At 58.7% G+C, this 15982-nt stretch overlaps 2 protein-coding genes across 2 annotated transcripts in view; one reads left to right on the top strand and one right to left on the bottom strand.

Moving 5' to 3' along the window:
- The first annotated feature begins 572 nt into the window (after positions 1 to 572).
- On the top strand, positions 573 to 5128 carry SLC38A8 (solute carrier family 38 member 8). The gene is given in 11 exon segments (XM_086469512.1): positions 573 to 755; positions 1261 to 1459; positions 1577 to 1730; positions 1869 to 1973; positions 2293 to 2350; positions 2599 to 2736; positions 2739 to 2817; positions 2820 to 2994; positions 3081 to 3280; positions 3477 to 3528; positions 5032 to 5128. Coding segments are annotated over 11 exon segments (1440 nt in total).
- A 967-nt stretch (positions 5129 to 6095) lies between these two features.
- Positions 6096 to 15982, bottom strand: part of NECAB2 (N-terminal EF-hand calcium binding protein 2) — an 85545-nt gene continuing 75658 nt past the window's right edge. The window contains exons 6-13 of the mRNA XM_086469391.1: positions 11688 to 11824; positions 8531 to 8649; positions 8268 to 8347; positions 7410 to 7466; positions 7166 to 7278; positions 6743 to 6820; positions 6290 to 6381; positions 6096 to 6124 (exon numbers count right to left, since the gene is read on the bottom strand). Of these exons, the coding sequence (XP_086325517.1) occupies positions 6096 to 6124; positions 6290 to 6381; positions 6743 to 6820; positions 7166 to 7278; positions 7410 to 7466; positions 8268 to 8347; positions 8531 to 8649; positions 11688 to 11824 (705 nt within the window). The remainder of the gene's footprint in view (positions 6125 to 6289; positions 6382 to 6742; positions 6821 to 7165; positions 7279 to 7409; positions 7467 to 8267; positions 8348 to 8530; positions 8650 to 11687; positions 11825 to 15982) is intronic.

Consider the following 15982-nt stretch of genomic DNA (forward strand, 5'->3'; position numbering starts at 1 on the left):
CAGCTGCCTTCCCTCACCCTCCCTGCCCCGGGATGCTCCAAAATGCCCCACGGTGGGAATTTCACAGATGGGGTGAAGGCAGCTGGAACTGGGAGCCTCCAGCCTGCCCAGCCTGAGCCCAGCACTGGGGCTGCTGGTTTTCCTAGGGTCTAGTTCTTTGGGGCTTGGGGATGCCCACAGGCAGTGGGACAGGGCCTCACTGTTCGAGCCAGGGGCATGCACGAACCGGGGTGTCCCCCGCTGTCCATGGGGGCTTCGGGGCGATGCCCGCTCCCCTGCACCCGAGCCAGGGTGGGATGGGGATGGGGCGTTCCTTGGGTGAGCTCGGGGGGGGGTGGTGGGTGGTGTGGGGTGGGTGTGGAGGGGATTCCTACGGCCAGCTCCTGCCCTATCCCCCGTGGCCCCCTCCCCACTCCCTGCGGGGGCGGGGGGGTCCGCGGAGCCTCCGCATTCATCCGCGCCCGCCCCCACGGGGCCCGGCGGAGGGGTTGGGGGGTGGTGGCGGGAGGGGGTGGGATGGGTGCGCTCCCCCTGCCCGCCGCGGCCCAGAGCCCTGCCGGGGAGGCGCCGGGATGGAGCGGGCGGCGGGCGAGGGCCGGCCCCTGCTGCCGGCGGCGGCGGCGGGCAGCGCCGGGCTCTCCTCCGCCGGCGCCGTCTTCATCATGCTGAAGTCGGCGCTGGGCGCGGGGCTGCTGAGCTTCCCCTGGGCCTTCGGCAGGGCCGGTGGGGCCGCCCCTGCCCTCCTGGTGGAGCTGGTAAGGGGGGGGGGGGGGAGGGGGGAGGGCCTGATCTGGGGGGGGGGGGACGAGGGAGAGGGGCAGCGGCATCCCCAAAGGGAGCCGAGGCAGCTGGGGAAACGGGCGAAAGGAGGGTGGGGTTCACCTGCCCCGGTGTTTGGGGGGCGGGCGGGGACCCTCCCCCTCCGTCCCGACTCAGGCCGAGAGGGAGAAAGCCAGGGCACGGGTGCAAAAGCCGCTGCCACCTTAGCGATGCTCTTTGCATCTGAAGGCACACTTCTAGCTGGCTTTTATCTCAAACTAAAATAAAATTCGTGGTTGGTCCCCAAAAACCCCAAATCTAAACCCAAAGTATCCTGTAGGGCTGTTTCTCCCTCCTTTTGCTGACCTGCGTTACCTGGGGCCACAAGGCAGCCTGGCCAGCGACCTGGTGGTCCTTGGGCATGGCCCTGCTGTGTCCCCCTGGGTCCGAGGGGTGACGGAGGGTCGGCATGGTGCTTCTTGCTGGATCCTGTTCCCGCAGGGCTCGCTGGTCTTCCTGGTGAGCGGGCTGGCGGTGCTGGGCTATGCAGCGGCCCTCAGTGCCCAGCCTACCTACCAGGGGGTCGTCCGGGTGGTGTGCGGGGTGGCGGTGGGGAAGCTTTGTGAGGTCTGCTTCCTCCTCAACCTCTTCATGATCTCCGTGGCCCTCCTCAGGGTGATGGGTGACCAGCTGGAGAAATGTGAGTTGTTTCCCCCCCCACTATGTTCAGCGCTCCCTGGCCCTCCTGCGGTGTGGTGCTCCCAACCCCCTTGGGCCACCTTTTGGGGCTCAGCTGACCCCCCACTTCCCCCCACAGTGTGCGACTCCCTATATCTCAACGGGACACTGAGTGGGGCTCCCCTGCCACCCCCCTGGTATGTGGACCAGCGCTTCACACTCCCGGCTCTTTGTGTCCTCGTCATTTTCCCACTCTCCGTCCCCAGGGAGATCGGCTTCCAGAAGTACTCCAGGTACCACCTGGGCTACCCCCATGGTGGCACACCCCCGGAGACCCTGTACCCCAAGCCCTGCGGGGCCACAGCACAGCCCTCCCTCCCGGCTACCGGGGGGGGGGTCCTGTGTGCCGATGCTCTCCCATGCCCCAGCAGCATCCTGGGAACGCTGGCTGCCTGCTACCTCACCCTGGCCATCGTCCTGAAATACTACCTGCAGGCAGAGAGCCTGGGCTCGCCCGAGCCCCTCGAGCCCTCCAGGTAGGGCGAGGGTCAGCCTCTCGTTCTTCCCACTCTGTCCTCAATGGCATCAGCAGTGGTATGGGGCAGGGCTGGAGGCAGTGCAGGGGGTGGCCCTGGGTGGGAGGTGAGGTGGGGACAGCACTGGCAGGGTAGTGGGTGGGAGGGTGGCAGCCCCCAGTCCCAGCTGTCACTTCAACAATCCCCCCTTCTCCCAAAATCACTGGGCGGGAAGTTCCCACGGTGGCATCCAGGCTTCACAGCTTACGCCACCAGGGTCCCCCCTGCCTCTGGGGACCCAATTCCCTTTGCTCTGTGCTTCCTCCTCCCCATGCCACAGGGCTTCCTCCTGGGCCTCCGTTTTCAGTGTCATCCCCACCATCTGCTTTGGCTTCCAGGTAGGTCACCCTGGCGCCACTGTCCCTGGCTTCCAGGGCAGTGCTGGCAGCCTTCCACAGCATCTTGGACCATGGGGACACCATCCCTTCCTGGAAAGGGGACCCATAGCTGTCACCAGATGTGGTTGCGGGGCAAGACCTGGGGATGGGGGAGAGTGGGACAGGGCACCCATGGATGGGAGGGAAGGTGCTGGGGTTGGGGGCTGCCCCTGCATGGGGCCCCAGCACCATCCCCCTGTGCCTTGCAGTGCCACGAGGCCTGTGTGGCCATCTACAGCAGCATGCGCAACCAGAGCTTTTCCCACTGGGTCGCTGTCTCCGTGCTCTCCATGCTCATCTGCCTGCTCATCTACTCCCTCACTGGTAACCCCAGCACTGGAGCCCTTCACCCCCTCCTTGCCCCAGGGGTGCCCTGTCCCCAGAGCTTATCCATCCTCCTTGGGGCTCCTCTGTCCTCATCAACACAGCTGCCCACCCCCTGCCTCCCTGTTGGCAGGGCTTTATGGCTACCTGACCTTTGGTGAGGCCGTGGCGTCCGACGTCCTGATGTCCTATCCAGGAAATGACCCAGTTGTCATCGTCGCACGCCTGCTCTTTGGCATCTCCATCGTCACCATCTACCCCATTGTGGTGCTGTTGGGCAGGTGAGGAGGTCGTGGCAAGCCAGATGTTCCCCCCTGGCCAGTGCAGCTCTGATGGGTGCCATCAGTCCCCCCTGACCAACCCCTAGGTCGGTGGTGCGGGACATGTGGGCGACCCCCAAGCGTGGGGCCACGGCGGTGCCTGAGGCACATGAGCAACGGAGCCGGGTAGTGCTGACGGTCGCCTGGATGGCTGCCACACTCGCCATCGCCCTGTTTGTCCCGGACATTGGCAAGGTCATCGAGCTCATTGGGGGCATCAGTGCCTTCTTCATCTTCATCTTCCCAGGCAAGAGTGAGCAATGGGAGGGAGAGGATGCTGGTGCCAAGAGCATTGCTTCTAGGAGGGGGTGGGGCTGCAGTGGTGGGTGGCCCATCCTGGCCCCATTTTGGGGGGTGCAGGGGTGTGCTTGTGGGGGACAGCATGGTGGGGTCTGGGTGAGGGGTGCCATGTCAGTGGGGCTAAGCCTCTGTGTTTGTGGCAGGGCTGTGCCTGGTGTGCATGACTGGGACCTGCACCCTTGGGCCACGCAAAAAGTGAGTGTTTGCGGGCTCGGTGGCAGCGGACAAGGGCAGGGGCAGGGTGTGGCATCCCACGACTCATGGCCTGAGCAGGATCCCTGGTGGTCACCCTAACCAAGGTGGAATCCCCATGAGGAGGGAGATTTGTGGCACCTGTAGGCACTGAAAGCAGGACCACTTGCTGCAGGACATGGGGTCTGTGGTGGGGCTGAAGGGTGGGTATGGAGGGATGTGCTCTGACATCAGGGATGTGCCTGGGTATCAGGGATGTGCCCAGGCAGTGGGGATGTCCCTGGGTATGAGGGGTGTGCACAGGCACCAAGAAGGTGCCCAGGTACCAGACCCCTTGCAGGAGAGAGCGGCCGTAGGGGAAGGAGAGCTGTGGGATTTGAAGGCACTGGGGCACCCAGTGGGGGCTGGAGTGGGGGTCAGAGGGGCACAGTGCCCCAAGGTGGGCAACTGTCAGGTGTTCAGTGTCTGTTATGCTGGGGCAATGCATCCCCACCACTGCTCCTGGCTGGAGAGGCTGAGGCACAGCAGCAGCCCATGTTGGGGCGACCTGACATGGTGCTGGCAAGTTTTGGGGTAAGCATGTGCCAAAACATGTCTTCAGTGCCCTGGGGGAGCAGCAGAGTCTGAGTGAGGATGGAGGTGATGTGAGGGGGGGTGTCCTGTCCCCCATGGTGGCTGGAGAAGCACCCCAGGACCTTGGGAGTCTCTACCCTGAGGGGTGGCCCATGGCTGTCTGGGCAGGTGCAAGGGTGCCCCCGGGGTGCTGAAGTGCTGGAGGGCCAAGGCAGTAGGGGAGCAGGGGCACTCAGGTGGCTGACAAGGACTTGGAGAGGTCCTTCGGGGAGACCTGCCAGGGCATGAGCCCGGGGGTGCCATCACAAGGAGAGGGGACAACACGAGCCAGGGCAATGGGGACAGCAAGGGGACAGTCCCAGCCTGCCTGGGGCAGTTCAGGAAGGTGCACAGTGCCAACAACCCTGCAATGGAGCAGCAGTGGGGTTTGGGGCTGAGTGTTGCATCCTGGGGGCTCGATGTCAGGCTGAGGCTGGGGGGACTGTGTGCCTGGGGAAAGTGGGACAGGGAGGTGCAGACCTACAGGTCACGGGGCTGGAGATGGAGCCAGGGAGGGACAGGTGTGAGGGGGGCATGTGGCAGCAGGGTGGGGGCTAGAGGTGTGTGAGGGTGGCCATGCCCAAGCACAGGAGGCCAACGTGGGTCTGTGCCCCCTCGGTGAGGCCACCAGGCACAAGCAGAACTGGGCATGGTCTTGTGGTGGCAGCTGCCAGGCTTTTGACCATGTTTTGTGTGTTGTTGCAGTGGGCACAGGGGATGAGCTGGAGGGGCTGCTGGGGTCTTCAGCCATCCGCTGGGAGCGATGCAGAGCAGCATGGCAGAGGAGGCTGAGGCATCACAGAGGGCTCCGTGCCCAGGGGGCTGGGGGCCATGGGGTGCCATGTTACTGGGGGTCTGCTCTGTCCCACCAGTCCTCTGCTCGTGTCCCCGCAGGGCTGCTCTCATCACCTGGGGTGTCCTGTCCGTGCTCGGCGGTGCCTTTGTCTGCGGGCAGAGTGCTGCCCTGGCCGTGCTGGGGTTGCTGCGCTGAGGGGCTGTGGACCCCCTCATTGTGCCGCCCACCATGCCTCCCCAGACCCATCGCCCCGGACACAGCTACACCGCTGGATCCCATTGTGGTTTTATTTGACATCACTGTCCCCGTTGTACAGCGGCTAATAAAGACGGGACAGGGTATCGGCGAGGGCCCTGTACCATGCACCCTGAGGGAACCCTGGGCACAGCAGGGTGGGGGCAGGACGGACAGCGAACACTGCACACGCACAGACAGACAGACAGACACAGACAGATGTACAGACCCCAGGAAGGGGGAGTGTGGTGGGTGGGGGGGGGGGGGGGGTGGGGCAGCCACCTCCACACCTACAAGGCACCCTCTGCCACCACACAGGACCAGCGAAGGAAACCGCTCGGGATCACCCGCACCCCACAGGACTTAGGGATACCCCCCTTTGCCACCACCCTGACACACCCACCACCCCAGGGCCACTGGTCCCTGTCCCTGCAGGCACACACACTGCACGAGGCACAGCCTCACCCCCAACAGCCCCTTCCCCAGGTGGCCCTCGGGACTAGCAGGGACCCCCAGCTTATCTCCCCCCCCCCCAGCCAGGGGGGCTTCAGCCTCCTACTCCCACCCCTGCTTGTCATCACTGGCTCCCTACCCTTGCCTTGCCCCCTCCCCAGTGCCTGGCTGCCTGCACCCTGCTTGCCCCACTCCCTGCCTGCCCATGTCTGGTGGATGCCCTCCCAAAACCCTGTCAGCAACTCCCCCTGGCAGGCCCCAGGGGGACACCCCCCCACAGAGACCACCCCACTCCGGAGGGAAGTGACCCAGGTGATGGGGTCGCTGGGGGGGAGGCGACCCAGTGGGGTGCTGGGGACACACACGGAGGTTTCCTTCACTGAAGACAGGTCACACTGACAGCCCCCAGCCACACAGGGGGTCACGGCCACCCCACAGCAGGGACAGGTGCTGGTGGGCCCCCCGGCACCGGTGGTCACTCTCGGCTCAGGGTGCACCAGGCGGCTGCAGGGGAACGGCACTGAAGGGTCACCCCTGCTTGGCCCCACATCACCCTGACCTACCCCGTCCCACTCAGCCCAGCCCACGCTGCCCCCCCACCCCATGCCCCCTGCCCACCCCTGCTCGGGGGTCCCTGTCCCCCACCCCACGGGGTGGCTGTCCTCCTACCTGGCACAGCTACGCTGGAGATGGCCTCGGGCTGGCTCAGTGTGTCCACCTTGACGTGTTGGAAGCCCTTGCAGGTGGCACTCTGCAGGTGCCTGTGCCCGGGTGGGAGAGAGTGGGTGACAGCCTCCTCTGGCCTCCCCCCCTCAATCACCATCCCAGCCCCCCTGCAACCCTGTCAGGGGCTGGGTGCCAGCAAGTCCACTCACCCTCCCCTTGGGCAAAGCACCCTGCCATGGTTCAGGACAGCGAGACCTCCCATCCGCCATGTCCAAAGGCATCTCCAGGTGGGAGATGCACAGAGACCTCCCAAGCCCCCTACTCCCAGGACAGACAGACAGATTCTTGCCCCTGCCTTCAGACAGAGGACAGAGCTTTGGGCTCAGCAGCTCCAACACAGCTCTGCACCCCATCGCCCCACCCAAAAAAATGAGCTTTTTGTGCCCACTCCCCTACCTCTTCCAGTCCTCCTCAGTCTCCCAGAACTCGTAGACAATGAAGGTGACCCCATCGGGCAGCTTCACCGCAGTGACACTGGCAGGAGCAGGGAAAGGGATGAGCCCTGAATCATGAGGCATCCTTCCCACTTCCACCTCTAAAGCCACAGGCACACTATTGGGTGGGCCACTGAGGGGTGACCCCAGTCCTGGCAGCCCAGGTTGGGGGACACCAACACCCCCCCCCACCCCCCCCCCCCCAGCACTCCTCAGCCCGTGCAAAAGGGTTTTCGTGGCTGAGCATCACTACACCCCAAATGCTGGCTGTTTTGCCTCAGCCGTTTACTTGGTGGGGTGCCCCTTGCTGTGAGGGCAGCAGGAGATCCCCTGTCCGCCCTATCCCCCCCGAGCCCCCCGATGCACAGTTGCCGGTGGTACCCACTGGAAGCAGTCCCGCTCTCCTGCCACACTCTTCAGGTACTGCTTCAGGGAGCTGCAAAACTCGCCTAGGTGCTTGTGTGACACCGTCATCTCGTCCCGCACCAGGAGGAGGTACTGCCAGGCCCCCCCGAAACACAGCAGCATGTGAGACCCAAAATACATGGTGCCTGCCCCCTCCCACCAAGTCTGATGTCATGCTTCAGGGACACTCCAGCATCCCATGGGTGGTGGCCGGGCACTCTCACCGTGCAAGCTGTGCTCTCGGTGTCCGACAGCCGCTGGTGCAGGTCAAACCAGAGAGTCTGGGAAAAGGGGGCAAAGCAGTAGGGAAGGTGGGCTGAGGCTGCGTATTCAGTCCAGGCTGGCGAGTTTCTGTCCCCAGCATTTGGCAAGACGGGCTGTGTCCCCTTCTTTGCAGGGGATGGCTCTGAGAGCCGTTTGTACTTTCGTGCCCTCCCATCAGAACCCTCTGCAAAAGCTCCCCATGCAGCCAGCATCCCTGACACCGTGTCCTTACATCAGCCCCAAAACAGCCACCACCTTTTTGCAGTCCCTGAATTGCCCCTGGGGCGGCAGGAGCAGAGGTACCCATCCCTCAATAGCACCCACTCACGCCTTCCAAGCACCGGGTACACTCTTTATTTTCTCTGGCAACCACGATGGACATTTTTCTGCCCTCAACCTTCACAGCACCCCCCCTGCCCCCATGTACAGCACCACCTTTTCCCTGTCCCTTTCTGCCCTGAAAGTTCAAACCAGAAGGATTTCAGAAACATCTCCTGCACCACAACATTTTCTCATTCAGTCCCTAGATGGAGTAAGACTGCCTCTGCAAGACACGTTGCCTTCTTCCTTATGTCATTTTCTTGTTCAAATAAACTCACAGTTAACCATTCCACGTTCAATAGCTGCTGTCAGCTCATCAGACATAATACACTCCACCACCACCAGCACCAGCAACCCAACTCCCACTCACAGCCCCTGCACATCAGGGCACAGGGATGGGAATAGTCAACTCTTGGTCACCTCCAGCCCAACCAGGTCAGGGGAGGTGGTGGGGACACCCAAGGGACAGCCCCATGTGTGGAAGTGCTGGCCCTTACCTTGTCCTCCAGCCTGCCTATCAGCTCAGCCAGCCTGTTGATCTGCCCCTCCAGCCCCTCTGCCTTGGTGTTGGGGGAACCTGCGCAGAGCCAGGAGGCAGTGATGGAGTGAGAGGCAACCACAGGCACCGCTTGAGAGCCCCGCTGCCCTCTGGGGAAGCCCAGCACCTCCTCCATGCTGCTGTCGGGATCACAGCTCCCTTCCCCAAGCAACCCAAGCCACCCCAGGCTGCCAGTGTGGCCAGGAAGCAGCCATCGCTTACCAGTCTGGAAGGTCTTCCCGTGTTCCCTGGGGACCATCCAGCTGGTGGGAGAGTAGCTGGGCATGGGGCTGTCGTACCAGGTGTCCATAAGACCATGGCCAGCCTTGCTGGGGTAGTGCCTGCAAGCAGAGAGCACACAGGCCATTAGGGAGGGCATATCTGGGTATGTGCAGTGCAGCATGAGCACCATGGTCCTGGGGAGTCGATGTTGGAGCATCCTTTTTGGCAGCTCTGCCACTGATGCCAGATCCCTTGGAGAGCAGCAGTGCCTGCACCATGCCCAGACAGTGCAGGCTTCCCTCCCATAACATCCTTCACCTTCATCTAGTGTGGGGAGTGAGTCAGAATTAGAGCAACATCAGTGGGCTGCTCCCGGCAGCCGTCACTTTTCTTTCCTGCTTATGAAACACCACAGCAGCCCAGCCCTCCTGGCATCTCCTGCAGCCCTTGGGGATTTCTTCTCCCCTAGGCAGACACCCACAGCATTGGGCATTTGGGCACCGGTAGCTGTGCCCAGCTGGCCGGCTGCACCTTAGCAGGGCTGGGTTAGTAGTCAGATGGCTTTGGCGACTAACACACGGTCCAAGTTGCTGTCACACGGGCAGCACACAGGCTGCCCGTGCCCAAACTGCTGCCTGTGAGCAGGGAAAGCCTGGCAGGCTGGCCAGGCATCCCTCCAACAGGCTGCAGCTGTGGTTCGCCTGCAGAGTGGCGACACATCCACCGTAGCATTTCCTCTGCGGCTACAAAGCTCATTTGGCCTGGCTCAGCCTGCAACACCTCTTGGAGAATAGCAGCATGTGTGTGTGCGTGTGTGCGTGCATACACACATGCTCATGCATGCACATACCCCTGAGACATCAATGACCATTCAGTCCCAGCGCCTAGCTGGTCCTCCCAGGCCCTCACTCATTTGCAAGCCAGAGAGGATGCTAAGACCTGCTGTCCCCACAAGGGTTTGCAGCTGTGTGTGTGGCCAGATGGGAATGGGTTTTGGGAAGGATGACCCTCTTTTTCCTTCCTCCTCCATTGATGGGAAGGCTGAACTGCAGAGGGGGAGGCTGAGGTGCTCAATGGTTTCGAGTGTTTCCTACCAGCAAGGGCAGCTCTGTTCTGGCTGCCTGCTGATGGAAGTGCCTGCGAGCCCCGGCTCCTCTTGACATCTCTTGCCAGCCATGTGGCTCCCAGCTGGAGACAACGTGCTGAGCAGTGGGGAGCCAATAGGCACAACACTGGCCAACATCATCCCCACCCTCCTGCCTTTCCCCAGCCCCCCAGCACTCTCCAAAATGCAATGGCCAGCTGCCCTTTCTAGCCTCCCTGGCTATCCAAGGCAATTTCAGCTGGCTCCTTTGGTGCGGAGGGAGCAACATCTGGGCTCCTGTTGTCCTCCAAAATCGGTCAGTGTGGACTTGACCATGCACACAGGAATGTGATGAGCAGATCTGGTCCCAAAGAACATCCTCAAGATAAGGAAGCAAGAACAGCGATAAAGGTGGCAGGAAAATCCCCGTCGCTACAGGCTGTGCAATAATCCCACTGCCGGCACTGAATAATTCCCCGTCAATAGGCAGGAAATCAGGCAAGAACAGACAGAGGTTTCTTTTTAATCACAATTTAATGAGGTGTCTCAGGCTTGGATGCTCTGCTCTTGTACTTCGTTTTACAGTCCTTTATTTTGGTGCTTTTCAGGCCACCTCTTTGTCTTCATGTGGATGCATGAGATAATTTTTTGTGTTTTTTTTTTTTTTCTTTTTTTTTTGGCTATTATCACCATGAGAAAAAACTACAATACTCCTCATTATGAACTGGGCCCACACGTCAGCAAATAAAAGCCAGCAAAGTCTTTCATGGGCTCTAATTGCTCCATCTGATGTTGGGCTTGTTTCCTCCTCATTGTTTCCCAGGAGCTCTTACTTTTTCCATGTGTTTTGTACAAGGTTTGCCACAGGCCAGTGGTTTCCTTCCAAAATGGAGAGAAGAAAGCAATGTGAGGTGATGAAACGCAGAGCATTCCTCCTAGGAAAGTTGGTGAGATGTCACCAGCGCTGCCCAGGGTCTCACTGTGTCCCAGGCAGCAACAGCTCCTGTGAGACCAGCCCACTGCTGCCTGTCCAGGGTGCAATTGCTGCTGATGTTAAAACCCAAAATGCCAAGACCTGTCTGCAGTGAAGCATTGGGGCACGTCGGCCCCTGTGGTGTCCCAGCAGGAGCTGGGATTTTCACTGTCTGTAATCCACCTGCCTTGGCCCCCTCTGCCTGCCCAGAGCTTGGGGAAGCCAAGACATCCATCCCCCTGAGCATCCTATGGCCTCCTGGTTTGCAGGTGGGGCAGGAGAGGGATTCACTTCATGAGCATCTGATGAACGGTTTCCATGGTAACTTGTCCTGGTTACATCTGGTGACGTGGTACTCGGGGAGGTGAATGACACTGTGACACCAAGGGGGGCTGTGCTGAGGTTCGAGCTATGCTGCTGGGTACCCCTTGTATTTTAGCCCTGGCAGCACTTGAGAAATCTTGAAACTGTCTCCTCTGTCTTCTCCAAGCTCAGCAGCACAGTCTGGGCTGCTGGAGTGAGGATGGTCCCCTCACATGGGACCTGAGGATGGTGGTACCTGTCCCCAGTGCACAAGCACCTTTCTCCTCTGTGGATAATTTTCACCTGCTGGGTGCCCCGGCAGGAGGGACAGCATCCCTGGCATGGGAAGCTGCCCACCGTGGGCTGACCCCAGCACACCCCAGACACAGCCACCCTGCTGCTGGTGCCCATGTTTTGCCCTGAATGGGACTGGTGGCTTTGCTTGGAGAAGTAGACCTGTGCACCCAGGCTGCCCAGCCCAGCCCCAGGGTGCTGCCCCCTTGTTTGCATCCCCCCTTGCACCGCTCATGGGTGAACAGGTCAAGAAGGGACCTTTAGGGCTGCAGGACAGTAAGGGACAGGGCAGGACAGAGCGGTGGAGGAAAGTCCTGAGAGCCCTCAGGAAACTGGGAAGGGAGGCAAAGAGAGAGGCAGTCACTCGCCTGGCTCCCCTTCGCTCCTGCATACCATCTGCTGCATTTTCCCTCGCCCTGCAAAAGCATCCTCTGCGTCTCTCTACACCCCCCTGCACTAAAATCAACCAGGAAGTGGAGAGGAGGGCAAGGGGTGCCACAGACCTGGTAGGGTTGGTTTGCTCATCGATGGCATCCACAGCACTCTCCACAGAGCTCAGCAGCGACTGGGTCTGGTTGGCTGTCTCCTTCAGCAGGAAGCGGGTGACAAACTGGTCCACGTTGCTGCCGCTCTCGTACACCTGCCAAGGCAGACAGTGAGCACGGTGAGACCCAGCACCAACCGCCCAGTGCCAGTGGGCACCCCAAACAGTGCAGCATCTGTCCAACAGCCCGGGAGCAAGCTGGTCCCCTCAGTGTCCCCAACTGTAAGGGCCACAGGAGGAATGAGAATGTGCTGTCCCACCCCACAGGAAGCATGTAGCCCTCCGGCATCCATGGGTCACCCAGCATATAGCCCCTCCAGCATCCATCACACCCGGGACAGACTTAGAGAGGCTGTGTGGGCAGTGAGGCACATCAGCATTGCTTCTATAAACAAAGCAACGTGAAGAGGCAATTACCCAAAGCCCATAGTTGCTCTGTTTACCATGGTCTTAAATTACTTTACTATTGCCTCGAAGGGCGAGAGCCAGCAGGCACAGGTATGAAAAGTGTCCTCTCCTGTGCTTTGGACATCCCTACTCCAAGAGCTTCGGCATGTTATTTAGTGCCTTAGTCCATAACAGCCAACCTAGAGCTAAAGTAAAAGGGGTTTGGGATGATTAGCATGGCTCTCACCGGGGAGCCACCAGGTGAAGATGCCTTCAAACCAGTGGCAGAAAGATCTGGCATTCCCCACCCAGCTCCCTCCCATCCCGTACTGTGAGACAGAAGCCTCAGCATATTTCAGCATTAGGGTTTTTTTGTCTGAAGAGGGAGCAAAGGAAAACTCTGGCCATTGGAGGCCAAAGGCAGGTTGGAGACAGCTTGTGGAGCAGGAATACCTTCAGCAGGAGGCAGGCTGCTCCCAGGGAGCTTCTTTGGTGGAGGAGGATGAGCTGTTCAAGTGACAAAAGCTCCCAGGTTAATCCAAACCCTCCCAAGACAGAAAGCACTTCATAAAATGTTTTAACAGCACAACTGATCTGCTTAAAGCCCCTACCCCAGCACAGCCTTGCTGCACCCTGCCCATGGCATAGTCCTGCTCCTCCACCTCCTGTCAGCCACTGGCAGAGGCAGGACACTGGCACAACCAGACCGACACCGGCACAACCAGTGCAATGCTGGCCCAACCAGTCCAACACTGGCCCATCACCACTCCAACCAGTCTAACACCAGCCCAACAGATCTGACCCCAGCCCAAGACCAGCCCAGCCAAGCCACTGGCCACACCAGGTCTGGATGAAGTTAACCACTCAGCTTCAGAGCTAAAAAAAATCATGGTGAAAAAAAAAGCTCCTCTAAACTCAAACACACTAGCATCACTCTTCCTCCAGATTCTTTCCAACCCATCAGTGCCTCTGCTGGGACAGCACATAGCCCAGGCAAACCTCTGCCGGGCAGCCTACCCATGCATGCCAGCACCTCCTGGCACAGGAGTCCTCCAGGACCCAAGACTTTTTGGTGCCATGAGACAGGGACTAATGCTTGCCAGCAATAACCAAACTGAGGTGTGAGTCCAGAGTTGTCCCAGCACCACCAGTTATCTGAGCATGCAGTGGCACAACGTAAGTACCGCAGGCTCCCCAAAGAAAATTATCCTTGTTTTATAGTGAAGCGATTCATGAGAGTTATTTCCATGGCAACCAGAGTGGCTCTGGAAGAATCCAGAGGGCCTTTATCTCCTATTTTAAATCATAAAAGAAGAATGAGCTGAAGAAAAACACTTCTGGGGAAACTGGTTGCAGAGCTGATTGGTAAGGGAGCACGAGTTTCTTGACAGCTTCTTGAGCATCTAACTAGCACAGTGGTTAATGACTTCTCTCTCACACAAAATACTTGTTCCCCTCCCTGTCACAGCCATGGTGTTTCTGGGGGACCTGCACAATGTGGTGATCATCGTCAGACAGTGATGCTGAAGCAAACTGCCATGCAGTGTCCCTTATTCACGATCTCCTGTAGCACCTCGCTGTAGCACTGTTGGGTGGCAGAGAAGGAGACGTAAAGAGGGCAGCGATTGATGCACTGCATTGCTCTTTCACCAGCATAGCCCACCCCAGGACACTGGTTAAACGGAGGTGAGACTGGCTCAGGGCAGTCCATGGGCTGCAGCAGACCTACATGAGGACCAAGCACTGGGATGCACCTCAGGTTTGGGGGATGTGCTAGGCAGCACGCATGGGACCCTGCCACCTTCGGAGCCTTTCTCCAAGCAGGACTGTGCTCCCCTCTGCAGCCCCAGTGCTCCCCAGCACAGCCCAGTGAGGTCCACCAGCACCACCATTATCCAACAGCCGGGTCAGAGGGAGGAAAGCCGGCATCAGTGCAGGATATGGGGCAATGTGTCAGAAGACGGGACAGGAGGGGGGGGGATCTCCCTGGCTGGGGATCATCAGAGCCTCAGAAACACAACCCTTAACACTGAGTGATTGCCCCTGAGTCCACCTCCTTCCTCCATGGCCTGGCAATGTTTGAAAACAAGGTTGGCCAGTAGAAAATCCCACTCATCTGCTGGTTATTAACAGTGAGACTCACAACATCCTGAAACCAAGTGCAGCCAGTGTGGCACCATTCGCCCATATGAATGAGCATGGGACAACAAGAGTGATGGAGCTGCCTCAAGGCCTTCTCTGCCTCGCCGAGGGGAACTGAAGATTGATGTCTCCCTCACTCTCCCCTTTGGGATTTTGCCTTATGTTATTGCAGAGTGGAGCAGTGGGTGCTGTGTCACAAGACCATGCAGCCTCCCGGGGCTGGCTGTGCTTCCTTGCCTGCTATGGAGCAGGTTTCTGCTGGGCTTTTTGGACCAGGACACCAGTTCCACCAAGCTGAGCTTGGGCATCTCCTGCCAATTCCTGTCCAGTTTTACCTCGCCCTGTGCAGGCAGGGAGACTAACGAACAGGCAGCCTGGGACCATGAACATGGCAGCTAGTGGAGCACTGCGCCGGGCTCCCTCCGTGGGAGGCACAGGACGACTGCGAGACAAATAAACAGCAATAGAGCCAAGGGAGTGATGTGAAAATATTTGTTGAGCATTTGGATTGGGAAAAAAAATTGAATGATGTCACAAATATTCCTGGGTACATGGACTATCTCTGTTCTCTGTAGAAAAATACTCACAACTTGCTCAGAACATGCAATATACGCTATGTTTACATGTGTATTCATTCCAAGCACCATATTATACATATACACAGATACATATCACATCTGAACAGGTCTGTATAAACAGTGTATTAAATTCACTGTCAAGGTACTTTACCCTTCATCTTCCTCTGCCATCAGGCTTTGGAAAGGGCCCCACATGGGGCCAAATCTGCCCCTTCTCCCAGGCAGTTATTTTGTCATTTCAGACATCTTCCACTATCCATGCTCTGGCTAAGGAGGGTGTATTAAATCTATAAATCTCCTTGGCAAAGACATATAATTGCATTTGGGATCTGAAACATTTTCTTTTGCCATTCCCGCCTCCACGGTTGCTCCCCATGCGCACGCCCCTGCCTGCAACCAGCAGCCTGCCCATAATGAAGGTGTAAATATAAATATATTAATCAGGTGCTCAAACAGGCTCTTCTATAATTACAGATAGGTTTTGCTTAACTCTCGTACCCAGCCCTGTTCTGATCCCTGGCACCGGGGATCTGATTCCTGCCTTGGCAGAGGGCAGCTGATCCTATGGGCTGAGGGCTATGTGCCTCCTTGTGGATTTAATATAGACCTGCAGGCCTCAGGGAGACGACGCTGCTAAACAGCAAACTGTGTGTGCTTCTTTGAGTGGCTGATTGGATTATTCTTTTAGTTAAGAGTGCAGGTTTTCTGGGATATCATTTTCCCTGCTGAGCATGGGAGCTGGATGCAAGTGTGGGGCTGGCCAGAGCTGGGGACTGCATCCAGGTCCCCATGCCCCGAGACCTCCACTGCTGCTCCAAGCACTATTACACTGCAAAGACACAGTAATTCCCCATTAATATCCCTTTCCAGCGAGACCTGTAGCACCAGTGTCTTGCTCTCTTCTCCTCTGATACTCATCCAAACCACGTACCACATCCCCCACGGATGTTTTTACACCTGCTCCGTCCTGCTTATCCCATTCAGTTTCCCTTCCAGAGCTGCAAAGAGTGCACCACTGCTTTTCCATTTCAGTCCACACATCAAATAAATGGGGTAACGTGCTGCTATTTACCTCCACTTTGCTGCTGCTTTCTATAGCCTGTCTCCAGTAAATGCCACCAAACATTTTCCTGATCAACCCTTCCCA

Source organism: Leptosomus discolor, chromosome 8, assembly GCF_034619465.1.
Source record: "Leptosomus discolor isolate bLepDis1 chromosome 8, bLepDis1.hap2, whole genome shotgun sequence".
Taxonomy (NCBI): Eukaryota; Metazoa; Chordata; class Aves; order Leptosomiformes; family Leptosomidae; genus Leptosomus; species Leptosomus discolor.